Consider the following 26963-nt stretch of genomic DNA (forward strand, 5'->3'; position numbering starts at 1 on the left):
ACCATTACTGGATATAATATACTGGTTGGGAAGAAATACAGATAAACTAATCATCTAATCTGCATCTGATCAAAGGTGAAATATGGTTATAAGAGATGGACATGGTCAGCAACAATACTTAGGTAGGTATTTAAACAATGGCGAGCTGTTGCTAGGGGCTCCAAACTGCCAAGAAAATATCCCCGATACCATTACACCACCACCAGCAGCATAAACCACTGATACAAGGCAGGATAGATCCATGCTTTTGTGGTTCTGACCCTATCATCTGAATGTTGCACCAGAAGTTGAGATTCCTCACACCAGACGATCTTCTGTTGTCCAATTTTGGTGAGTCAGTGTGAATTGTTGCTCATTTTTCTATTTTTCGCTGACAGTAGTGGCTCTCTGTGTGGTCTTCTGCTGCTGGAGCCCATCTACATCAAAGTTCATCATGTCCGATCAAAGATGCTCTTCTGCAGATGCTGGTTGTAATAAGTGGTTATTCGAGTTACTGTTGCATTCCTATCAGCTCGAAGCAGTCTGGTCATTCTCCTCTGATGTCTGATATCAACAAGGCATTTTCCCCCAAAGAAACATTGCTCGGTAGATATTTTCTCTTTGTGCATTCTCAGTAAATGCCACAGATGGTTGTGTTGGAAAATTCCAGTACATCAGCCCGTCTGGCAACAGCAACCATGCCATTTTCAAAGTCATTTAAATCACATTTCCTTGCTGCCATTTGATTGGCTGATAGCATTTTTGTGTAAATAAGTAGCTGAACACTTGTAGCTGATGAAGTGCTTGGTGAGTTTATGTCTACAGTTAAAGTCTATAAACACTGCACCCCCTGGTATCTTGACACTTATCTGTGCTACTCTTAGCATATAACGTGGCAAAGTACAAAACTGCTGCTGCAAAATAAATGGGAGTAGTGGTAAAAGATGACTGTTACATAATAAATAAAATAAACCCACACATAATCGTTGAAGTTCAGAGTTTATTTTAAGCATCATGACCAAATGAACCGACAGCTGTCACTGAACATACCACTAAAAATCAACATGAAAATTAGTGGAATGTATCAAGACGGTACAACGTTCATAAAAGCAATGCTAAAGGAAAAAACCAAAACAAAACGGCACATTAGAAAAATTTGGCACCTACACATACACTAACATCAAGGACCTTGCAGCTTTGTGTACTTCATATCGACAGGAACAGAGAAAATATAAATGAATCGCTGCGACCGTGTCTCCCTACAGTGAAAGCAACCGAACAGAAGAATCACACCAGTGAAAGAACAAGACAATTATACTGAGAACATTTTTGTTTGCAGTTCTGGCTAAAAGTGACAGTAAAGCTGTTGATAGGTTGGCACTGATTTACAGTTAGCGTCTTTAAAATCTGCTGGCATGAAATAAGTCAAGTTGACAGCAAAAAAAGAAAAAAAATTAAAATTAATAATAATGGAATAACACACCTTATAAAAGTGGGATATGTTCACTCTTTAAAATTTTGTTCACTCCAGCAATTATGATCACATTAGCCGCTTCATCAAAGCACCTTTTACCAAATCCTCTGAGATGACTGGAACAACGTACGAACAAATTACAATGAACTGAAGCCCCGCGACGCCATCGCTCCCCCCAAAAAGAACAACACAAATCAAAATCAGATGCAAAAATTTGTAAACAATTTCCATTTGAACTAAAACATTATGTAAACATGATAAATGTTGGTCCATTTAAACTTTGTTCCATACAGCTTAGATTACATTAGATCTGATTACAATAAGCTAGATGATAAAGATATTAGTAAATGTTCAGAATACTTAATTGCATGTACATAATATAAAAAGTGACTTTTTAAAAATGTTTATTTTGTGCAAAATGCTTTAGTAAACTATAATTTGGCATTTATGAGAAACCTTTAAAAAAAATTGTTAAAAAAAAAAATCTGATGGATTTACTGAGCCCCCCAGGGTAAGAGCCTACGCACATTTATAAATTCATGCTCAAACATTCATCTCCACCGGTTATACTGTGCAAAAACGATGGGTTCAGCAAGTGCAAGCAGCTCAACCAAATCAACCATCCATTAAATTCTGCAAAATTCTAGTTAACATCTCTTTAGTTTCAACCCATGTGAGAAGGTGACCCCAGAAACTATATATTAAAAAAAAAAAAAAAAAAAAGCAAGTTAAGGCCTCGAACTACATCTGAATACATGTGACTCTAATGTCTAATATAAAATGAACCCCTGCTGATGATCTCTGTTAACTTGGCACACATGTAGCATGACGCACAAGAGGACCACTGACATCAGAGGAAGCATTTTGGTATATAGCAAAGCCGAACATTGATCGTCACGCAGCTAAGCAGTTGCTCTAAATATTCTACATTTTGAGTTAAAGAGAACATTCTCAGAAATATGCCTGGTAACTTCCAGAACAACTGCGTCCAGTTCTGCTGTATCTTCACTAGTGCCGGGTCTAACCAAACAGTTGGCTCTCTGGTTGGAAACGGACACGCAGCCAGTCAGGGAAGAATCCAGGATCTTCGAATAACGTACGTTAATGACGTGATAAGTTCAATAAGAGAGCTGGATGATATGATGATTGTAACTAAAATGCAAATCAAGATTACCCTTCAGAGTCTAAATCATGAAAGGTCACCGTCAAAGATTAAATGAGAGCTTAAGGCAGCAAATTCTCCGGGAAGTAGCTACAATATTGCAGAATCGGACGCCTGCGTGGACCGCTCGGCTCGGCTCAGCTCAGCTTGTAATCTTTGTCGTTAACAGTGGAATGAGTAGGGGAGGAAGGGGAATTGTGGGTTACAGGTCATCGTCTCCGATTCCCTCGAAAGCATAGTTGCTGATGTTGTTTGCCAAGTTGGAGGCGCTGACCCCTCTGAGAGACACCGAGGTCAGCTTGGTCTATATGGAATAATCAATATAAGTATAATTAATGCTTAGCTGATGCTAATTTATTGGAATATTTATTAGCTAGTCAGTAAAAACGACAAAGAAGGTACTCACTGAGAGTTTGACAATTTGTTCACGGTTTGAATCAGGGGAGTCCTGCAGCATGGAAGAAAAAAAAAAGACAGTCAAGAAAAAAAAGCTACAGCTGAGAATAAAAAACTTGGCATGCTATCCCGTTTCTCACCAGTAGAGGGGAAGATTTCACAGCTTGCTGACTGTCAGACCGGTGGATGGAGCCATTGTGTCGTTTCCTCAGCATCTGAAATGTGACAGAAGATGTCAAAAGAAATAGAATAAATGTCAAAGCTATAAATGAATGACTTATACATTTACAAACGCTGTGATATGTATGGAAAACAAAATGATGGCATAATGTTGTTAAATGCAGTCAACACAAACCTTTTTTATGCTGCCACCGGACTTCTTTACCATTAATTCATCCACCATAGACTGGAGGCAGATACTCATCATGATAGCCTGCAATCACATCCACACAGAAACCAGTCAGACATAAAGCAGCAAGCCTGTATAGTTTGAAAAAGAACAAAACGCACTAAAAATGGCCGATCACATAATGAGCTGCAAGCAACTTACAGTTACACCTCCTTAAAATCTCAGCTAAACTATGAAAAAACAAAACAACACGGCTGTTTTCAGCCTTGAGCAGCAGCATTTTTGAGGTAATCCAATGAGCACTAAAGAGGATTATGTACAGTACCTTAAGAAACTAAAAAATTCTAAATACACAAAGGGAAAAATTATCTTTAATGAATAAAAAAGATCTAGTTTATCTATATAAAAGTGAAACTATCCATCATCCTCCTACCTGGTCGCTGGTGATGGTGACCCACTGGAGGCGGTCCTTGCTCATCAGGTACTCAAAGGAGAGCTCGAGTTTGATTTCAAATTGACCCGAGCTGCAGGGATTGGTTGTACCGTTGGCAATTGGAACTTGCTGCAGTGACAAAAACAAAGACAAAAAAAAGTCACCTTCTGTTATCATCGACCACTTCTGTTTACATTTGAGAATGACAAAGAAACCGATTTCAATATTTTTTCAACCAGCATCAAACTTTCAATATTAAGCGGATAAGCTCCGTCGCTGGAGCTAAATCTCATTTTCTACCCTGCATGTCTTCTCCTTAAGCTGCTATTCTTGAACTCCTGCATCACAAATGACAGGCAGGCTAAAAGATAACATGAAAGAAATATTTGTGATGGGTGTGTTACGCTCCCTAGAAATAAGCCCTCATTCCTCGTTTAAGCAGTGTCTGCCCTTCACTGCTTCACAAACCATTTCCGCTCTGGGTCAGAATGTAGCTGTAGTGGAAATGCAAGACAAACAACGGTCTGACACAGATGCACAAACACATGTACATGCTAAGTGTTTATTTTGGGTTCTTCCGAATGTAATTTGGCTACAACGGATGGGGGGGGGGGGGGGGGGGGGGGGGGGGGTGTCTTGCAGAGCTACAACAAATGAGATGTTTTGAATATTTGGCTGCTAAGGAAAGGACTCATTAAATGACTCTGACCTCTGAGAATGAGCTCAGGAATTAATCACCCCGCCTGGCAGTGTGGGGGCTCAGTCTGTAACACACAAGCTAGGATGCATTGCAATTTTAGATGTGATGCCACGTGTCCACATCATTAGCTCTTAGAGAATTGTAAAAGCTTCTTTGATACACATAATGACTGTAATGCTCAAACACAAACGCAGTACAAAAGTGAACTTTTTTGCCCATCTCCATTCAAATGACATATTTAAATGTTCCATCTTTCAAATGGCAGCAGAAATTGTGCGGGTAGAGCCTCAAGTAATGCTTTTCTCAGTAGTAAAATAGACTGTTCTGCTACGATTGGGTGCAAACACAAAAAAATGCATATTTCAGCTGTTCCATGCACAATACTGTCATGGTCCGCGGCCCGGTGTCCGAGGAGCTGATGGGATGCCCACGCCCACGGGTGTGGCTGTTAACTCCACACCTGCATTCCATCTCAGGCAATTATCAGGTGGACTATTTGATCCAGCCCAGCCAGCTGCTCCACGCCAGTCCGTTAGTCGTCTCACAGCGGTAACGTACACCCACGGGAAGACAGTTGTGAAAACCCTCATTTACCTGAACAAACGCTAATCTTTTCCTTTGCGCTCAGGTAACAGCTCGGCGTGTTTTTGAGCCACCTGCCTGTCCACCTGCCCGTCTGGAGTTTGGATCGCCTCCGGTACCAATCACCTCTACTTTCCTGGAGCTCCCCCGCGGACCCTCACCCCTCCCTCCGGCTCCCACGGCCCCGCTTTGACTGTACGACTCATACTCTCCCCCACATATGCTGCTATTTCCCTGCTTCCCAGTAACTCTCTTCCTCTTTCTGTTGCAGCCTCCCACAGTCCCGATTACAGCGTTCCTGCGTAACTCATCCCCCGGTCCCTTGGTTTTTCTAGTTTCTCGCGTGTTTTCCTTTGACCCTTCCGGGACACCTTTAAGTTGAAATAAAGTTTATTTTTCGTACTCCTGTGCGTGTTGTCTCTGCTTCTGGGTCCAGCTTGTGTACGGAACTTCGGTTCATGACAAATACTGGTTAATGAGATGCTTTACATTCCCAAAACAAGCCGTTTTTCTAGATGGCTTAAGAGCTGAAGTGTCAAATAAGGTTAAAAAAAAAAATCCAATTAATGAGTTAAATTTAGCCCATTTGAAATTGTAACATTTTAAAAGGGGATCAAATGTATTTTGAAAAATGCACAGAAAGAACAAAATCTGTATAGCTGAAACTAAATATTGTTTAGTATTTGTGATACAGCAAAGAAAAGATGGTATAAGACCATCAATCTAATCTGTGCACAAAAATAGCCGAGCGCTGACGCAATCACAAACACGAGACTTTCCAACATTCCCGGTCTTTGTTATCTTAACGCCACTGTCTGCAAATATCTACCACAACTACAACTAACTTATGTTTAGAAGTTTAAATCTATTCATCATGTGGATGAATATCATGATAATTGGTAATTTTGATGATTTCCTTTAACTGTTCTTTTTCCATGGTGGAATGATTATGCAGGATACAGCTTTAATAACCTCTCTAATCCACAGAGGGTTAAAAGTTTAGATATAGGCTTAAATATACATGCACTCACTTAAATCTTTCAATATGTGGTGCTGAAGGTCCTACAATGTCCTACAATGAAGGTCCTTTAATGAGTTAAAACTGAATGTACATTGTCATAGACTGAGAGAGTGCTGACCAAGAAGGAACCTCCTGCTCCAGAATCGATACCTTCAACCTAAACTGGAATCTGTAGCTGCCCACACAAACCAAATGTTTTTGTTTTTTTGCTGAGACAGACGCCCAGTTGAGAGAGACTCAGTCCTCCATCTGTAACATTTGAGGAAATGACAACAAGAGATGGTTTTTGTTCCTTCCCCCCCGCCATCAATGCAACAGATAACACTCATTAAATGCTGGGCATTGGACCAGCAATATGTTAGCCTGATCAATCAATTCCAGTCATATGCTCGAGGGACTCTGGCACCATCTCATGCTGATCAATTGATTTAAGGTCACAGTTGAAACAGAACCTTCATGGATTAACTCGTAAATCTTTGGTGTGTGATGTAGCACCATTACACTTTCATTAGACTCACCGCCCAAAAAAAACCAACACACTTTCAATGGGTTTAATTCAGTGTTAGTGGAGCTGTTAGTACTGTCTGATAGCTTTTTTTGAGGTTTTTCTGCACTTCAGCACACTTCAGAATAAGATAATGGATAAAATGCATTAAATTTCCAAAGTAGCCAAGAAGCAAAAACACTCAGCTAGTAAATGATTTCACCATCACAACATTTACAAGGAACTCACAGATGGCTCAGATGATGCAGAGTTGACATTTAGACTGATTTTGAGTTTTCTGTTAATATAAAAGGTAAAGAAGAGACTGCACAAGTGGTATGCTTTAACAAAGTTCAACAGACTAATGATAAAAATAGTTTCATTCACTGACTGAAAGAGGAAGCATGGAGGAAGAACAGCTCATGACCAGAAGTACTCCACCTTAATACCATAGCAGCCAGTGGACATGACACACTGATATTACTTTATTACTTACTGAAGGAAGTGGCAGCATTAATTCAAAGGCATGAAAAACAAGCAGAAGACCAGGCTGAGACAGCAATAAGTGGTTTCTGTGATTGCCTGAAGAGACTGCATCATGTCTGAGGGTAAAAAGACTAAAAGCAAAAACTGGCTTGAAATATGAAAAAAAAAAACCCTACTGAGATAAAACTGAAGCGTGCATGTACTATCTGGTGTCTTACTTTGAATTCAGTGTATTAAAGAAACGCGCGAGAAATAAAACTTGACATTTACACTTTTTTTCTACACATGTAACTGTTTACAGAGGTGTGGAAGTACTTCCCCTCAATGCATGAATCTGCTTTTCCCAGCAGACAATTTGCAGTTCAAATACTGTTTTAGGTGTTAATCGATACAAAAGATCAATTCAGCACTATCCTTGTGTGGGCTGTGTGTTTGGGTAATTGGACTGATGACAATGGATGGTGTGGAGGTAAGCATTTTTAGCTAGCTGTTAATGCTAAAAAACTAACTATGGTTTGTTTCTGGTGCAATGCCAATAGGCCACTTTAGAAACAGGAGGGCCTTCATCTTGATAAAATAAAGGTACACTTAAACTCTCATGCATTCACGCTTCCACTTACAGAAGATGTGATTCGCCAGCACCTCATGCGAGTAACTTTGAAGCTCCCCTCTTTCATCTGTTCATTAGGCAGCTTGACATGGAAGTTGAGCTCATTGTTTCCGGCGCTGACGATGACTTGGCAGCCCTTCTCGGGGAAGTCAGTGACACAAGGGTCAAACTTAATATAGCCATAATATTTGAGGGTCTGGCCTAGATGGATGAACTGAGGAAAAAAAGAAAAAAAAAACAACCAAACAATTTTTAGATGTCATTTTTTTAGGCTTACCTAATCCCTGATAGAAAATTCTGAAATTCTCTCCTGGGATGTGTTTAAAAATTCATATTATGGGGCAAACTAGGTTAATTGCATAACATGGAATTCACTAGAGGGAGTATTCTCCGTGGTCTACAGATTTGTCCTAGCACAAGGACATTTCTGAGCATCAGCTGGATTTAAGTGACAACTGGCAAAGAAAATTCAAATGGCAGAAACGTCAAAAAGAGGCACCCTTGCTTACTTCTTTCTTAGAGCCTTTCTCCTGCAACGATTTGAGCTGCCTGTGCTGGTCTTTGTTGACGAGTATCCAGCCTCGCTCAATGTCAGATACTGTCTGGTGAAGCAACAAACAGGAAGTTTATTTTTCTACACAGACAAATACAATAATTCAGGTCAATGAGTTTCCTTTGCTAGGAGAAACAACACTAAAAACGCCATGTTAACAGTGCAGCTCAACAAAATATGCACAAAAGCACAAGCTCGTTGGCACTATACTGCTTCGCAGAGGCAACGCTCAGAGGTTACAGATTCTAATCAAACTTGCCGCCCCGAAAATGCTTAATAAAATCAGACAACTGTTACAGCAGAGGGAAGTTACTATAATAGGAAGGACATCTCTTCTGAAAGAGGGACGCAGAGAGGATTCAAGGTGTTGCAATGTTAAAACAAGCTGACACCAATATTTCGATAATGGATGATCCCAGGGGATGCACAAAAGCATTTGGCAACCAAAAGATGAAGCAGCTGCTGATTCAGTTTTCTTGGTGAGAGGCTGGCACCAAGCAAGCTCAATAAAATACAACAGATGCAATCTGGAAACAAATACAATCAAGTCTAATTTAAATTTTCTGCTTGGGTGCACATCTCAGCGGGAGTTTAATTTAAAACAGTGTCTGGTTTACCTAAGTGATGAAGCCTCTTACCTGGGCATAAAGCAAATTCAGGCCAACTCTGTTTTCCATTACATCACTATCATATGCCATGTCCCAGTAGCTGAAGAGACAAAAAAAATAAGACAGTGTCAAATAAAGCAGAATTAACACAGCCTGATTGTCAACTTTGAGTGATTTGAAGAGAGCTAAGGGGGGTACTGTAGTCATGTGAAAAGCTTTGGCAGCAATAACCTGAAGTAATCATTTTCTGTATGACTCTGGCATCATTGTGAAGGAATTTTGGCCTACTCTTTCTAACAACACTGCTTCAGTTCAATAGTTTATTCACCGCTATTAGCCTCCTGCAACAGCAATCCAATAAGCTTCAGTTCTGGACTTTGACTGGGCCATTGCAACATCTTGATTTTGTTGTAGATTTACTGCTGTGCTTGGGATTTTTGTCTTGTTGCGTTCGCCAATTTTAGCCGAGCTTTAGCTGTCAGACAGATGGCCCCACACTCTAGAATACTTTGGTGTAGAGAGTCTGAGATGTAGCTCTTGGTTTTGGGGGTTTTTTTTGCAGTTTTTCTGACCATGAACAATCTGGCCTCAGGGTGAATTTTGCTGGGATGTACACTCCTGGGAAGATTAGGGCATTGTGTTAACACACCTGAATGCTCCAGACCAGTCAACTGCCAAAATGTCGGCTTTTAAATAGTTGGTCTTTTCTAACATGCATGTACATGCAGCAGAAAGGAGTCAGCTGCATTCTTAATACTGATAATGCTACTATTTGTTTCAGATCAGACTGATACCATAAACTAAACGTGCAAGGAGCAGGACAGAGAACAAAAGACTGCTAGCCATCAATTCACTGTCTACTATAAGCCCTATTCACATCACATGGACTTTGTACCATGGAGCAAGCAATGCAATGCAATACAATGCATTAACCCATTAACAAACCTATTTCTATGGACTATGTATTTATCAATACAAGGCAATGGAGACGTCTGTCTGGTGTACAGTCAAACTCCATCCATGAAATGAGTGACTTATGGAGAAATCAGCTCAGTCAGTGAGTAAGGCATGCAAACATTCACCTCAAGAATTATTTACAGCTGAGTTTGAAAGGATGTGACTGAAATGGTATAATTTCCACACAGCACTGTGGCAATATTAGAAGTACTGCTTGTACGTTTGTGCAAAGAGATGTGTGGGAGCCCGAGGCCAGCTTGAAAATCAGAACATGATGTTGAAAAAGAAATTCAAAAAATTCTATCTGACTGAGACAGACGAATCAGATCTGGGTCTATGTTTTTAAAAACACCCAGAACAACAGTATACAATTTAGATGTATCACTTCCTCACTGCTGGTTGTGAAATGTCTTAAGCAAACACTTTCTTTACACCACAACTGAGGCATTTTTCCTGCCCCAGTTACATTTTGTATTTACGTTTGTTCTTAAATAAAATCGTCCTTGAGCTCATGTTTCCCAACAGTTTAGCGCAAAGGTGTGAAACTTAACATGTAGGCGCTTGGCTGGGGTGCTATTAGGAGCAGTTGAATAGAGCAGTTGTTTGAGGAAATGTTAAGCTACTTGGCCACATCCGCAATTCAAAAACGACCAGTAAAACGTAGGGCGGTGAAAGGGAGCAAGAGAGTATGGGTGGTGGAATCAGAAGCACTGTGTTTGGTGAGTCCTTTTATTTTGTCTCATCAGATGTAATGGAAAGTGCACTTAAAGACCCTGTTGAGAGAAATAGTTTTGCTTGTTGGACTGGTTCAAACCACCTCCTGGATCTTCTTTACCGCATACAAAGACTGAAAATACCATAAAGCTACAATCTTACTAGTATATAAACTATATTGTACCGCTCACTAACCTTGACTGTTTTTCATAATCCTGTTTTCATTTTGTAGATGCTTTGAATAAAGCTTGGCAATAGAGAACTGCATCATACATTTTAGGTTTTCAGTAGTTTTCTTCCCTACATTCTTCCTCTTCGTTTGGATCTCATACACTGGGGGTCTGTTTTTTCTCACTTGTTAGTTCTACGTTTATTCTTCCCCTCACTCTTCTACACTCCACAGCGAAACTAGGTCAGCAGGACTGAGACTTTCCTTAAGGCAGAAAGAAAGTAAACATCCTGTGTACCTCCAGAGTCCACAGGAGGCAGAATAATGAAGGAAAAGAAAAAGGAGGAAGCAGATAAAAGTTATCTTGACAAAAAGCGGACAAATCAGCGGACTGGACTGTAGGCTTGAAACTGAATGAGCAGTTAGTATCTTCTCGTTTATTTAGCCGTTTCTCTCAAATAGAACAACATTAAGACTAATTCTATCACTTTCCCCCCCCCCCCCCCGTTTTTGTGACACATGCAATTCCTGGTGCACTGCTCTCCACACCAACAGCTCAGACTCAGTGGGTTTTTCTGTTAATTGAAAAGTAATACAGATATCTGCAGCAAAAAACACTGTTGATGCATTTCTTGTGCTGACATTTAGTTTCCTCTGATGTTTATTGAACCCTGACCCAGTCAAATAAATTATAAACCCGAAAAAAACAAAACAAAACACTGATGCAGCACAACAGTCTGTTGGAAATGTGACTTTCGTGAAGTGAGAAGTTCAATTATATAAAATATTTGAATCTATTTGTTTATTTTCAGGCTAAATTTTGTGTAAATAAAAAAGCGAAAGCTGGTAATCGATGAACCCCAAGAACAAGTTTAAATCTCAGAGTAAATGATTTATCAGAACTCTGGTTATCCAGTTAATTGGTAACGAAGATGTTAGAAATTGCAACAGGCATTCTGCACCAAGGGTAAATGAATGAAATGAAATCTATAGCAAGATAAAATATAATATAAATTTGTTTGCAGTTATTTTGTCCTTTAATGTTTTGGTTTAGTTCTGGTTCAAAGATTAACTTGTTGGATCAGTGCAACTGATTGTTGTAGACGCTGTAGCTGTAAGGAATACCTACTGCAAAGACAAACTGCAAAGTGGTGAAATTTAAGTAGATGTAGAATTTATTGTCATTTCATTACATTTTCTGGACCAAGCCCACTTACTGTCAGGTGATGATCATCATTCTCCCTGACAACAAAAAAGGTAACCTTTCTAGCAGCCCATCTTTAACCTTCTCTTTTAACATGTCTACACCAAGAGCTTTACCACAGATAAAGAAAACAAGACGTGATCAGATTCATACTCATAATGTGAACAAGAGGAGGTACATACCTTTTCCGTAAGACTATGTGAAATTCTGAGCTCCGCGAGCTGGTAATGGATACATAGGGCAGCTCAAATTCTTGCAACTTCCGCACAACTGAAAGAGGAAAAAAAAAGCAGAATTTATCATAAATGTAGCTCAGGTACCAAAGACATGGATAACAATGTCTACAACGGGGAAGACACCATCTGTGCAGGCCCCAGCAGGATACAACTTGTGGTAAAATGTGTGTGTGTGACAATACTTTTTTAAAAGGGCTCTTGTGTACATGCACCCAGAATCTGCAGCTATTTTATTGCAGTCAGTTCCCTAAGGAGAGTGAAGCAGACTGAAGGTCGTTGCTGCTGCTACTTTGTTTTCACCCATCAATAAATGTGCTCAGTGCACACACACAAATACACACAAATGAGATGACTAAAGAGCCCTTTAGTTTACCATTAGGTTTATAAAAGTGTATTCTGTCTTTTTTATGGGCAGAGGGGCTGTGTACTGAAAACAGAAACACAGAGTGGTTACTTTGATGTTGAAAATTATCTGGCATAAAGAGAAACAAACTCAATACTTAACATGTAATGGGACATTTTTAAGCAAAATAAATCATCTCTGGAAAGCTAAAAATGCCACAAAAAGCAAATGAGAGCAGCACTAATTCAAACCACATCCTGGCTCTTCTCAACATGTCCGTAATATTTTACATTATATCCTGACTAACACTCCGACCTCAGGGAAATTACTGCCTGAATTTTTCTCATTATCCTGTTATGTCAATCATCCCACCATCAGTTCTGCTTGATCAATGACCTGCTGCGTTGTTAGCCATATTTAGCACATGCCTCTTCTTTTTCATATCACTCAGCCTCAGATTTAAATGGCAGGATGAACAACACGTCTGTAAAATATACAGACCCCTCTGAGTTCATCTGGGTTCACTTCCAGCCTGGTATCGATGCTCTCTGAGGCGAGCATGTGACAGGTGGAAACCATGAGAATCTCAGACTGTGGAGAGGTTTGACCTAAAAGGGCTCTCTTCCTCTGTCACTGGGGTATACATGAATGTGAATGCTAATACTTTGCAATGATGTGCGTCAAGTGAAACTGAGCCACATGAGATGTGGCCATTTGGTCTTTTGAGGCGGTCCTGTAAGTAACATTGACAACAAAAAGACAATGGACAAACCACATGCTAACTGCTACAGAGTCTTCACAAAATGTATATGGGCAAAAAAATGATTTTGCCCTGGCTTGAAACAGTATCATTGTGTATTTCCATTTACAGCGTACTTTAAAAAAAAAAAAAACACATTTATAATATGCTGGAAGTCAACACTCCTCTTGCAGTCTGGAAAAACAATAACTTTACTAATCAGACGCCTGTAAATGTGGTACCACTCTGGAACTGTTGGTAAACCACAACATGCATTTCAGCCAAGAACACTGCAAAAAGGATGTTGTGCGCACTCACACTCCAGCACTACAAAATGTTTTGCATGCACCAGCCAACAAATAGCTGACTCTCACTGGGAGTCAGAATAGCCCCCAAAAAATTTATTATACATTCTAGTTAGAGACAGAAATACAGCAGAATTTGGATTCAAGATAAACCCTCTAGAGGCGATACACAGCTTTTCTTTTTTCCTCAACTAAACTGAAGTATTTCTCAGAACAGAGAGACAAACACACTCAGCCGTATTCTTGTTGCCAGAATAAAGTTCCCTGCGGTTCCACAGGAATCTACTCTCTAGCAATTCTTAATGAAAGTTCAAGTGTTTACACCAAAATCCTACTTTCATTTATTTCTGTGTGATTTGTGTCTTCTGAGAATCGTCTCTTTTGGTTACTGAGAAATGAATTCCAGCTAGAACATAAATAATCAGCAGTAATAAATGATGGCTCTTTTTTTATGGCTCTTGTTAGCTGGAGAGATAATCCTTAAAACATTTGCCGGCAAACTACACTTTCAGCTCAAATGGATTTTTGCTACAATTTACTTTACTTTACAATTCTTATCAGGGAACATTTCTGCAGCTTATGTAGCACGCAAAAGAAAACTTTCCAGCAATAACAGAAACGGGAGGATGCTGCACAAGTTCAAGTTGCTTTTATGGCTCTGTTTTTATGATTTTGAACTTACATGATAAACTTCCATCCACACCTTCACGAACCAGGAAAAGACTGAAGTAACCAACAAGGTCATCTGGGAGGTCAAGCTTTGTCGCAACAGCCTGCAGAAACAATAACATTTAATTTCAGCAACATTCAATCAATCGTTTCATCAGAGCTTTATTTTTCAGAAGGTTAAAAAAAGAGCAGATTAAAAATACTACACTAAAAAAACCAAAGAGATAAAAACAATAGAAAAAAAAATAGACTTCCATTAAAAATAAATAAATAGTATACTTATGTTGACAATTTGCTATAGCTTATTCGGATGATTAATAGCAGCTGGGACAAAGCCATTTCTGTAATGCTTAGAGACTGCAAACCTGAAATTACTAAGGGTGGGAGTCATTGTTTGGCTGATTGCTTAATGGTCATCTTCTGCAACTGTTTGATATAAATAGTTTAACTAGGTTAAACTGCAATTTGCCAATCAGCTTCTCTGACTAGTTTGACTGCATCAGTTTGTTCCTGTTCTTCAAAGACAGGTTACCGTATCAGGACACCAAGGAAAGAAGATTAAACTGACTAAAAGATCTATAAAATAGATAAAACTGCTCACATTCCATAGTTTGACCTTTAATGTTTTTGGCATCAGGTGTGGTGGAATTTTTGCTGAACTCCACAAAGCAGTTTAGTATTGCTGACATATTTACTGAAATACAAGAGCTTCCTTGAAAAGGACATCTGGATGGGAGCATATGTTGTTCTATAACCCGTTTATACCTTTCAGCATTAATGGTGCTTTTCCCAATTTAAGAGCTGCCAATTCCAAAGGCACTGATTCACCTCCACGCCATCAAAGATGAATGCTTTTCAACTAACCCTTGATAACAAGCCAGACGGTGTCTCATCTTTAACCCAGAACATCTGTGTTTTCCAAAAAAAGAACTTTACTTTTTTTTTTTCCCGTCTGACCACAGAACAGTTTACCACTTAGATTCAGTCTATTTTAATCGAGCTTTGGCCCAGAGACAGCAAAGAAATTTCTCCAGATTCTTAAAATCTTTTGATATTATATACTGTAGATGATGAGATATTCAAAGTTTTCACAAAGCAAGGAACATTATTCTAACATTGTTCTGCAATTTGTAGATGTGGTTCTTAGCAGATGGGCAATTCAAATGAAACAATATGCCCCAGTTTAAAAATCAGATTTGTTTTCTGTGCTCTTGTGTGACTAAAATGTGGGTTTATGAGATTTTTTTTTATTTACATTTTACACATTTCTGGTTTTGAAGTTGTAATTCTCATAATTTAACGGTAAACAAAGCCACATGCAAACCACTGGTAGAGTTTTTGAACTGCCTAGACAAAACAAACAAACAAACAAACAAACAAAAAATCTAGCATTTTAGTTAGTAAAATAATTAAGCAATACTACATTGAGGCAGAAACCCTGACTAAAATATACACCATCTGTGTGCTCTGACAGCTGCTGTTCTGATCAGAGGTTAACTGTGGTTAAACTTTCATAAGAGACTCAAACAAGTTTGATTTACAGCCAAGATCGACAAAGTGCACGCCACTGAGGCATCACCATGTTTACTGGGATGAGTTAGAGTGTGTACTTTAGTGTGTGTTTATGGTGAATAAAGAGTACAGGTGAAGTGCATATACTGAATGGTTTGGACATCACCATGTCTTGCACAGATTATTAAAAAAATAATAAAACAACAACAACAAAACAAGTCACATATAATAAAGCTGTTTGATAATAATACTGTATATTTGTTTCACTGGCACATTGTAATTGCTCTTTTGGGATTATGGCCTGAAAGCTTAAATAGGCCTGATGGGTATTTTCATCATGCCATCAAGTGTCTTTAGCGTGTGCTTAGATTTGTTTTCTTTCCATCTGTCTTGGTTGTGTTCCGAGTTTTCCTTAGTTTTGATTGAAGTAGGCCAGACTTCATAAAGTGCTTCGTGAAATATTGCTGTACTGAGGAGGTGCTATACAAATAAACATGGCTTAATTTGACTTATGGTATGTAGTGCCTCAGAGCTCACAGGAGATTGTAAAGCAATATTGCTTGCCTGAGGCAAATCCCTGGTGTCTATCAGATCTGTTATGAAGAGCTCAAATGCCTCTAGGTCAGAGATGACCATACCGATTTAAATGAAATAAGCAATGGGCCACACTTTAAATAACTGAACTGAAACATGGCCACAGGTTACAATGAAAATATTTATAACTTGCTTAGATGCCTACATAAATATTTAAAATACGCTACATTCTGGTAGTGTCCTGGTATATACGCTACTGCATGGGTCACTGATCAAACACACTGCATTGGAATTGAGTGAAATAGCAGCGCAGACTTATCTAGTTCATCCAATTCCAGCCCTCAGGGCTGAATTTTGTCCATGTGCTCTCCAACCAAACACACAGAACTAATAAAAAAAAAAGTTGAAACCAAACAGATAAAAGTTTAAGACTTTAGTTTCTTTTAACTATATCAAGATATGGAGCTGACAGCAGTATTCACTTATAGTTTTTTCATGTAAATATTTTTCTGTCTAAGCAAGATTTCAACAAACATGGCACTTAAAAAGCACCGTACTGTGCAAAACAGTAAAAACATGTTTACTCTCACTTTAAACATGCAGCACTTACATCAAGCACATCTTCCGTCTTATATGATGTGAAAATGTTGACTGTGACCTTCTGGCCATTACAGAGGCAGATATCTATTGCAACCTCTTCTGTGGGGATCTGCTGGGTCTCCTGTGGAAACAAAAGGATTGAATTCAACTTTCTGGGTGAGCTACATGTTTTCATTCCCATCAGTCAACAACAAAAATCACACCAAGCCACACAGATGGAAAAACTCTGTCTGGTTAGAGGGGGAACCACCCCCTCCCCCCCAAACCCTTTCCGACAATGGATGACCCTCCACTGTAACATTTTCTCAAACACAAATTTATAATGCACTTCAAACAAAATTGAATCCATTCAGTCTGATCATTTTTATCTTTACTGTCAATTTTGACATAAAAGCTTGAAAGATGTTCAAAGTATGTTATGGTTTAACTCAAATGGAGAAGGAACAAAGGCAATGGCTCACATATGGGAATTATTTAGTGCATATAAGAATAGGACCTGTGCAATGAACAGTCCACAATAACGAGTAATTAAATATTTTTAATTATTAAAATCACCTTTAATTATTCACTAACTTTTTGGGGGACTGGACAATACTGATCACATTCATTTTCTTTGTAATTGATTGTTATCTACATACTGTTTGGAAAATATGAAAATATTTACCATAACTTTAGTAAAGGGTTGCCTTGTTTTGTCCAAGCGACAGTCAAAAGGAAAAACCCCATAAAGATATTCAAAAGCAGGGAAATGTTTATTGGATATAGTGCTACATACAGTCTTTTGTTTTGGATAACAAACTTGTAAAAAAAAAAGCCACGATTTGACTACACATTACAAAACAATAAAATAAAAAAAAAAGCACCATTCAACAAAAATGCTTACTTAAAAAGGTAAAAGCAATATCATTATGTAAGAAAAGGCCTCTAACACTAATTAAACCAAGTCTGCATTAAAAAAAAGAAAAGAAAAACGTATGATAAGATGATTAAATAATCTCATCGTTTATATTAAGGGTGCAATGTTGAACTGGATGACTCCAGCTTCTTCTCTCTCTCGTCTTCCTGGCTAAATCATCTATCATCTTCCCTTTTCCCACAGCAGGGGGTCTCTGAGAGCACAGAAGGCACAGATGAAAAGCCTACACTGGGAGGCAAGTCATCTCCTATTCCAGACCTGCTTTCCTCACAGTACGTGAGAGAAGTGACATAAACACTGACTCTAATGTGCTAATCTGAGAGGAGAAGAGGGCGGAAGAAAAAAACAAAACAGGAGAATGGGTGCGATGTGGCTGCAGATGGATGAATCTGAATGGATTTGCAGCCTCAGGTAATGCAAGTCACAGACTAAATGATGCAACCTGCTATGAATAAGTTATGAATACACCATCCATTTGAAATAACATAGAATCAGGTTAAACTGAAAACCTGCTTAGATTTTTTTGGTATGGAAAAAGCTTGTTTTGAGCTGGATGTCTCTCACACAGACACACACACACACACACACAGTAACTAAGTTGCTGTGTTTAACAAAAGACTTGTTACATGATTCATGTTATCATTTTCCATGTTTCAGCATGCAGGCCAGTCTTGATCTGACACATCTAACCAGAAGCTTACAAGTACAGATGACACAATCCAAGAAAGTGTATGTGTGCTGCTGCGATAGATAAACAGCAAGAACAGCACTACCTAATTTCACCGCAATGTCAAAGTAATTACTAGTGAAGCAGAAATAACTGCCTCAGCATTTTAGTATAAGGTGCATTGCTCCTTTCAGACCTATTGACCGACAACAGCTTGATGCAGGTTAGATATAAAATAACCACCAACCTGTTGGGCCTTCCTTAAGAAACTGTTGAACAACTCGCTGGCTCCAAGCAAGGGATCCTGACGGACTGAAAAAAACAAAACAAAACAAAGGACAGTAAAGCAATAATTGAAAGTAACACAACTACATGAATGCCTAACTGGTGTTGGTATGCAATTTTGGGGGTTACTCATAAACATCAATGTTTTTAGGTGGAGCCACTTCCCATTTCTTAGTTTTCTGCTTTTTGAGCTTGCTATTGTGAAATAGGTCATACCTTCCAAGTTATTTGTAAAGGCAATTTAGCTTAGCGCATAAAAACTTTATGACAGAAGGGCTGACCTCTGGCAAAGGATCAACGACCTTAACTGCCACTAACCAGCTCCAACACACCATACTTAGTAAATAAAAGGCTGAATGAGCAACTCTCCTTTGCTTTGGCTTCTCATTTATTCCTGACACAGTTTTCAGTGGCAAAGCAGAGCATTTAACATAACATACAATATGACTTAGTGTGAGCATGTGTGTGTCATCCTGTATACTAACTTCACAAACTCCACTTGACAAAAAGGGAAATTTTGAAGCCATCTGCATCAGTGCATATTGTGTTTGCGTCAGTTTATTTTCCATAACTATGTCAAAAACCATGATGTAACCTAGTGAACTTGTAGCCAAGAACACCCTGAATGCGTATGCTCCCAGACTATGAGCAAATATGCACTCAAACAATGATCCCTTGTTCTGCTGTAACTTCCAGTGCTTGAAAGGATTAAAACCAACCCTCCATGTTGCTGCCAGTTGCACTTATTTGTGTATGTGTGTACTTGGATAGTTCACCTTTGACCTGTTTGCACAACGTGTAATATGCCGAAACCCTCTCGAATTGAAATACTCTGAATCGGTTTACTGACCTGATGCTAAATAAGCTTTTAAAACTGTCATGAGGTGTTCCACTTGGTTTTACCATGCCAAAGATTTTAATTATTCTTCATGGTACAAAAGCCGGGTATTTTTCCTCCAAAAAACCAACCAAAAAAAACAAAAATCTCTTTACTAAAAAATTCAAATCAATAAAAAATTATTTAAATTACTGACACTTTCAGCTTTGAGATTCTGGGTCTCGATATTTTTCTTCATAAGGTGTGTCAACATTTCACTCCCAACTGAAGCAGTGTCCCTGCTCAGACACTATGCCCAGATTAGCAGTTCTTTCACACTTATGTGGCATGAAGAGAACAGTGCATGTTTGGACTCCCTGCAGACACCAAGCAAACTTGTTCTTGTGATTGCTGTGGGGAAAGCTCTCAAGGAAACCGTGTTTGTCCTGCAAATATTCTGTTTTAAAAACACAGACTCGTTATACACACACACTACTAAAGAGGGGAATGTGTGCAACTTAAAAAACACTATCTAATTTAAACACTGGTTTAAACAACCACTCTGCATCTGAATGAAGTGAAATACAATACAAGCCATCTGTGAAAAGTTTATTCTGCATGAATAACTTACTAGCTTGCATGTATTTCTCCAGCTGTTCTCTCCTCTGTTCGACCTCAGCAGGGGTCAGTGTGAAGATCTTCTTTGGGGGGAAGGCAGGCACCACATTGCTTCCATATTCTTTCTTTATCTGTTGATGCAAACCACAAGTTGTGAAGCTCGGAGGGAACAAAGAGTCGGCACTCTTGGAAAAAACAAACCCTCGCAAACCAGTATTTCTCTGGTTTTAAGAGAAAACAGAGTTTGTTCAAGCAGTCTGCTAGCTACATTCTTATTTTAACAAAGCCATAATTACTGAAAAGAGATTTAAGTTTGAACTATTAAAAATGATAACTTTGCTATAGAACAGCAGTCTTCTGAATTAAAGATCTGTGGATTAATTTTTCTAAGAGGTACATTGAGGTTGTTTGAGATGAATCACAGGTTTATTTTAAGCACTGTTTCAACGGCTAGCTGCTGGAGTTTCCGTGCATAACAAACACAGACACAGACACACTCACACACGAACACATCTGGAACGCTGACTGTCTAGTCATTCCAAGTTTACTTTGTCTTCCAGCTTCTTGACTCATTTCTTTCCATTTTCTATCATCTGAGCACTGGTAGCTTGAACGATTGAAGTCTTACACCATTTGGTGTCTGATCTAAAAATCAAACACGTTTATGTGGTTTAATTTTTAACCTGCATATTGCTGCAGGTATGCTATGATGAAGGCAGACCACAGCGAGTGCTAGAGGAAAAGAGGCGATTTTCACCTCTGCATATTTCCCTGTGGTATTTTAAGTATGCCAGAGGCAGCAACTGGTTACACATACAAATAAGCTTTCACAGCCACACACACCGAGCACAGGTTGCAGATTCATAAAAGTCTGTCACATCTGAAATACATGTGAGCTCATGCGGAGCATTTTTGGCAGAGCTTGTCCTGTTTTTTACTGTTTGCTTTAAACAGGATTTGAATCTAGCACAGATTCTGCCGTGTTGCAAATCATTACAGGAGAAAACACATGAGAAGCACTTAAAAAAAATCTAATTTTCTGAGCAATAACTGAGATGAGTGTGTGCACCACAATCAAGTATGGAGTGTTTTGGGGTCATGAGTATGCCACAGGAAGCCCTTTGGGGTTGATGCTTAAAGATTTGAGTGTGTCTTTCCCACTCCCTGTTGCCAGGCAACAGCAACTGTCAGGATGATAACACAGAGTTGAGGATGGAGATTGTAAAGTTTGGCCCTAGCTCTCTTAGTTTGTAATGTGTATAAGCAAAAGGGGCATTGGGCACTCCTTTAGGGCCATGTTTTATGCTGTTGTATACATTTTAGTGCACAAAGCACTTAAAAACACATCTTTACAAGAAAGAAAAACACATGTGAAACACTGAATACACGAATTGCCTATTAACAGCTCTGAAATATCAGTCTGGCTGTGTGTAAAGCTCAGCTGAGGCAGAGACCAAACAACTCTCAAGAACAGACAACTCAACACTTTCCCACCACATTTCTTTTTCAGATTAAATTCCTTTTCCCAGCAGGTAAAGTGTAAGAAAGGCCAAGAACATTCTTTCCATGTCACACACCCCCACCCACCTCCCCCATAATACTGTCTATTTACAGCCAATAGCTGGAACTCTTGGAAAAGCGGAAGCCAAAGACTTCAAGGCATCGTAGTCATGATTTAAAGTGACGGGAGGCTGGCGTATCGACCGTATGACACAAATACGAGTAAAAGGTCACCATGGGTGGATGTGATGGCATTTATGTCAGAGCACCACACATAAAAACGTGCTTTGAAGCACACTGACAGTGTGGTTGGTATATTAACATGGCTGAAACCTTACCTGTTCATGGAGGCCAAGAAGTTGGCTATAGCGTACCCGACAGTGCAGCACACCATTGACATGGATGTTGTAGGCCTGTGGGGACAGACATAAGGACAAAGACTATGTAAAAAAAGCATAAAGCGAGTGCTGAATTTGTTTCTTTAAATGCACACCCAACAGTGATTTGGTGACTTCAGAGGCATTGTGTTTGCATGGAGGAAATAAAACCACAACCGCTGAAAGACACTGGAAGAATCAGCATTTACCACCCTGTACCTTTAGCATCAAGTTTCACTACTGATTTCATCTGATTATCCCACTGCAGTGTGCTTCCTCGGCTTTTGTTTTCTTAGACCAAACAAATGAAGTGTGAACTGGATTCAATCATATTCCAGCGACTTCCATCCAAAGAGGAAAACAGAACCTGCTGCACAGTTTTCAATCCAAACCGCTTCGTTTGCCTCATCCAGACATTTAATATAGAGAGAAAGTATTTCATGTGGAATCTTTAACTCCTTCTCTGGAGACACTTTGCTTGTTTTGACAGGAGCTGTCACTGAAAACTCCTCCACAAAACAACCACTTGGAGCTAGCAGACCAAAAATCTGCTTGCCTTCATGTTGAGAGCCAGCCACAGAAAGCAAGGAAGAAATTTTTCATGTCATTAAGTACGATAGTAAACCAAATATACATAAAAATGTAATGCATCAATTACAGAACAACCTACATGGAATAATCCTATTAGTATTGTGTGAAGAATTATTCTTAAGAATTTGAGAATTATTATTTCCTCCTTCATATGCTAAACCCCCCCCCCAAAAAAAACCCCAATCAGCTTCCAGCAGGCTGTGCACAGTGATAAGGGAACAACAAGCTCACTGAGAAGACTTCATATTTGGATATCAAGACATAAACTGCTGTAGTGCTTTAATCCTCTTCCCTTTCTATCTCAATTAATTCTTGCAGTCAACATGGCGGGTCATCTGTCCACACAAAAGGAATTTTACAGTTTCTGACTGCACATGTACATGCTCTTGCTGAACTGCACAAACAATCAAAGGGAAAAACAAGAATATCACGCCAAAAGTTGTTCTTGCAAAAGAGGAAGGCTTGGACAAAAAAAAAAAAAAAATGTCTGTGTAGGCAGGATCCTGACAGGAAGGAAGAATGAGTATGCAGAATGTCTTGGCTCTAAAAATGCAAAAGTGCAACAACAACAAAAAAAAAAAAAAATACCCGAGTTTTTTTTTGGTGGCTACAAGCAGTTCAACTTGGGGACAGTTCAAGAGGCTGTATATGTTTTCCTCCATATTCCCACACTCATCTTTGTTTCTGCACCCCAAACTCTTACAAATGTATTAAATAGTGTTACATTTTGATCCTAGTTCCTCATCATGTCTAAAAGCTTTTGATTTCATAATCCAGCTGCTAATCTAAAATTTGTGTCATAATAAAGTTTCTTAATAAAGGAGTGAGATGCTGTCTGATCCCATTGCTGTAATCAGATCAAAACACTGAATGTTCAGTCCTGAGATAGACCAGATTTAATATGAGACGCCCTTATTAGAAACAAAACTGTCAGTGTTTTTACTTTTTTCATCACTGCCCACTTTAACCCCTAAAACCATATGTGATCTAATCTTGTGAACCAGTATCTGTGAGAGGATTTCCAAGATACCTGCTACTGTTAGCACATTTTAGGGAACCTCTCTGTGTCTCTAAGTTTATACATCTGGCTCAGTACATGGAGCCAACTGACACAGCTACACTGTTGAGCACAGCTTTCATGGTTTCAAAAAACAAAACAAAAACCAAAGTAATACAGACTTTGAATAATGAATAATGAACTAGTTTAGAGCTAAGTCTAAACCTGTTCCTCATCCTGAGTAAATGAGTTATCGTCACTTAATGTAACACCAAAGTCTCTTGTTCTCATATCCACAAACACTAAAAAAATTAGGTTGAAATAAAGGCAGAAGTGTAATAGCGGAAAAAAACAACAACCCAGGAACACTGCCATAAAAAAGAGGCCTTTTTAATTCTAAGAAAGCCCTTTGCAAACGCGGCAAATTCTGCGGCTTACTGGTTCCAAGGTACACAACCCATCTCTCAGTGTTACCATCAAGCAAAGTCCCTTCCTTTCAGCTGGTTATGGGAAGGTCACAGTGACAGTCACAGGACTCCCAGCTGAGAGGTGAAAGGCCTTTGCTTTTCCCACTGGAGTACAGGCTAAAAATGTGCTTGGTTAAGTAGAGATACGTCAGAGAACGACATCAGTGAGGAACGCGTGGAGAACACTGTAAAGAGGGAAATAATTCTGAATTATTCGACATGTCCACTACTTCTCTTGGAAAGCTTTTTATGTTTATTTCCTAATTCTGTGCCAATTCAAATATTATTATACCTACTCCAAGACTTTCTTCCAAATACACAGTCAAAATGGAAAATACTCATTTACAGGTGTATGACACTGAGAGCAGCCAGAGTAATGTTACATTAAAATCAGATGATGCAGTGTTTGTGTTTTTAAGTACACACACACACACACACACACACACACACACACACACACACACACACACACACACACACACACACACACAGGACAAAGGGACCTGACACACAAAAACACTTTTAATAAATACTATAGACACTGTTTTCTATAAAAATCCTGAATTATTAATTATTTGTTGCACGACATCAACACATGAGGAGAAGCAAACTTGGGAACCGAGAACAGGTTCCAAATGATCTGATCCATCAGAGCTCTGAGCTTTCCAGTTCCATTCATCAATGCTGTCAAGGTTTTCTGACAGTCGCACATTGCTAAACAATGACGTCCCACTCCTGGCAGTGGAGCTCTTGCACATCTGAGTCAGATGCAAACCTTTTTTCTACTCTGTGTTCAGAAGTAATGAAACTGTTGTACTTATGCCATAAACCTGCAAAGGCCTACTGCTAGGAACAAATAAGAAAATGGATGAGGAATGGAAGCACAATTCATAATGACATCTTTAAAATCATTATCCATCTCAACTTGAACCCAAGCAGTTTTCTGGCAACTTGCAATCACCAATAGATCATATTTATCGTCTCTGTCCAAATAATCAAGCAACACAAGGAAGAAATCTTTTGAGTTGACGCAAACTTTGAGAAATAAACACTACATCTGGCAAACATTAATACAATGTATCCTGACTGTCAGTCACTGGGTTTTTCATAAATAGCAAAGAAAATGGTGCTATTACGGCTGTCCTTGATCAACCTTCACTTCAGAACACAGCAAAGCACAATGGTAATTCATGTTTCAAACAACATTAAACACAATAAGAAACAGAAAGAAGAAAATAAACATAAAGATTATGCTGCAGCTCCCAATGTGCTTTGAAGACTACCATAGTTTAGACTGATATATATAACTGCTAGTTAAGGGATGAAGTTAAAGCAATGCTGGCTGTATTCTCTTTTTCTAAATAACACGGGAGATGGCAACATCATGGTAAGCAAACCTCAAATCTCACTAAGAATTTAGGTGCTGGCTCAAACCTTTAAAACAAAAGAGACTTTGTTGTGGCTGATTTGAGCCTATAAAGAGACTGGGACACATGCAAGTTTGTGCATAAAGCTTTGAGGGTAAATCACAGTGTGTTAAACTTCAGACATGGCATAATGATGCTATATGTTTATACTGTAGAACTAATCCGCCAGATGAAGGTAAAATGGCAGAAACTGTGTTGAACACGATAAAAGCCACATTACTTTTCTGTTGATGTCTCAAAGAATCATGCTAAAATATTTTTTGCCCAATTTGCTCAAATTTTAATACAACAAATCAAGTTTTTAATCACCTATGCAAAGCATAAATGGCATGATTACACAGTAATGTTTATAGCTGATTTATAACCCAGCAGTTCCGCCTTCCCAATAATTTGTGCACAGTAAACACTGGAGCCCGTGCCGCACTGACATTAGCTCGACATGTGGGCAGCTGAAACAAGCATTAACACAGTCTGTGGTTAAAGCGGGTACAACAACAACAACAAAAAAGAAAGACACAACGTCGTGCTTACCACGTAGGTCGAACCGTTTTCTCCCGAACGAACCTCTGTGTCGGGTATGGAAAAATGCATCTTAGCTCGAAACACAAGCAGCTCCCAGATGATAAGTCCTTTAACGCCACCACAGTCTGCGATGGAGAGGAAGACACCACAGTTTCCCCACAAAGTCCACTGCAGTGACTAACGTCGGTGACTACGGAGGAGGAGGAGGACGAAGAGGAGGAGGAGGCGTCTCTCTCTCGGTTCAGCCACTGGTTTGAGAGTCCGGGGGGATACTGTTGCCGGACTACGGGGCGACTGCTTACGACTTTATTATGTGGACAACAACTCGCGTACCAAGTCGCACTAACGTTAAACTTCTCCCACGTCAGTGTTAAACTTTTCCCTCTGCCGTTCGAGTAGCAGCCATGTTGCAAGTGTAATTACACCTTCACTGTTAGCATTACAATATCCTATTAACTCACTTTAGGCAAGTTGTAAGAAAACCTTTAAAATCACCTATTTGTTAAAAAACAAAAAAACCCAAAACTCAGTTTCAAGCTGTGCAGTGAATTCAGTTCATTAGCGTAACCAGATGAAGTTGCTGGATAAAAGGTGCAGTTGGTTCTTGCAAGCCCAAGAGCGCCGCACAGCCCGTATGGTAAACCTTTCGAAATATATGAGCGGACAGTTTTACTTGAACGTTTCCTGCTTTCCCGACGTCCTACCTTTGCGTAAAAAAGTTTAAACAGCGACAAGGTATATAGATAGAGCAAATGTGGCAAATATCGCGTAAGAAACCAGAGGCTACCCCACCGTCCGGCCACTCTGTGTTCAGCGTACGTATTGGCAGATCAAGGTTTTGGGTCAAACCATCTTATCGTCGGCACACGGGTGTATACTGCAGTTTATGCAATTAAAATAACACAAATTCACCCCCAAGACATACAGTTATTTTACTTTATGGCACAATATTTTGTAAAC

General features: G+C 39.2%; 1 protein-coding gene and 2 long non-coding RNA genes across 3 annotated transcripts; 2 read left to right on the forward strand and 1 right to left on the reverse strand.

The window, feature by feature from the left end:
• Positions 1–967: 967 nt before the first annotated feature.
• snx17 (sorting nexin 17) lies at positions 968–26831 on the reverse strand. The gene is made up of 15 exons (XM_085381876.1): positions 26013–26831; positions 21961–22035; positions 20136–20253; positions 18650–18714; positions 16830–16940; positions 14187–14277; positions 12064–12151; positions 8868–8937; positions 8186–8278; positions 7687–7890; positions 3794–3922; positions 3367–3444; positions 3152–3226; positions 3022–3063; positions 968–2919 (listed from the first exon to the last, which is right to left on the reverse strand). The coding sequence occupies exons 1-15, from the start codon at positions 26070–26072 to the stop codon at positions 2818–2820; spliced, it is 1401 nt and encodes a 466-aa protein (XP_085238002.1). The 5' UTR covers positions 26073–26831; the 3' UTR covers positions 968–2817.
• Positions 4427–5473, forward strand: LOC146652033 (uncharacterized). Its single transcript, XR_014907556.1, has 2 exons — positions 4427–5270; positions 5347–5473. It is a non-coding gene; the product is annotated as an uncharacterized LOC146652033 (long non-coding RNA).
• On the forward strand, positions 16897–18525 carry LOC146652034 (uncharacterized). Its single transcript, XR_014907557.1, has 3 exons — positions 16897–16975; positions 17919–18146; positions 18393–18525. It is a non-coding gene; the product is annotated as an uncharacterized LOC146652034 (long non-coding RNA).
• Positions 26832–26963: the final 132 nt, after the last annotated feature.

This window comes from Rhamphochromis longiceps, linkage group LG15, assembly GCF_057381845.1.
Source record: "Rhamphochromis longiceps isolate RC_006_pf linkage group LG15, R_longiceps_female_GT1.1, whole genome shotgun sequence".
NCBI classification, from domain to species: Eukaryota; Metazoa; Chordata; class Actinopteri; order Cichliformes; family Cichlidae; genus Rhamphochromis; species Rhamphochromis longiceps.

Coding starts and splice junctions, on each gene's coding strand:
- snx17 (XM_085381876.1), bottom strand. CDS start 26,072: ATGCATTTTTCCATACCCGACACAGAGGTTCGTTCGGGAGAAAACGGT. Junction 3,227..3,366: donor CCGGTGGCAGCATAAAAAAG/GTTTGTGTTGAC, acceptor GTCACATTTCAG/ATGCTGAGGAAACGACACAA. Junction 3,064..3,151: donor TGAAATCTTCCCCTCTACTG/GTGAGAAACGGG, acceptor TCCATGCTGCAG/GACTCCCCTGATTCAAACCG.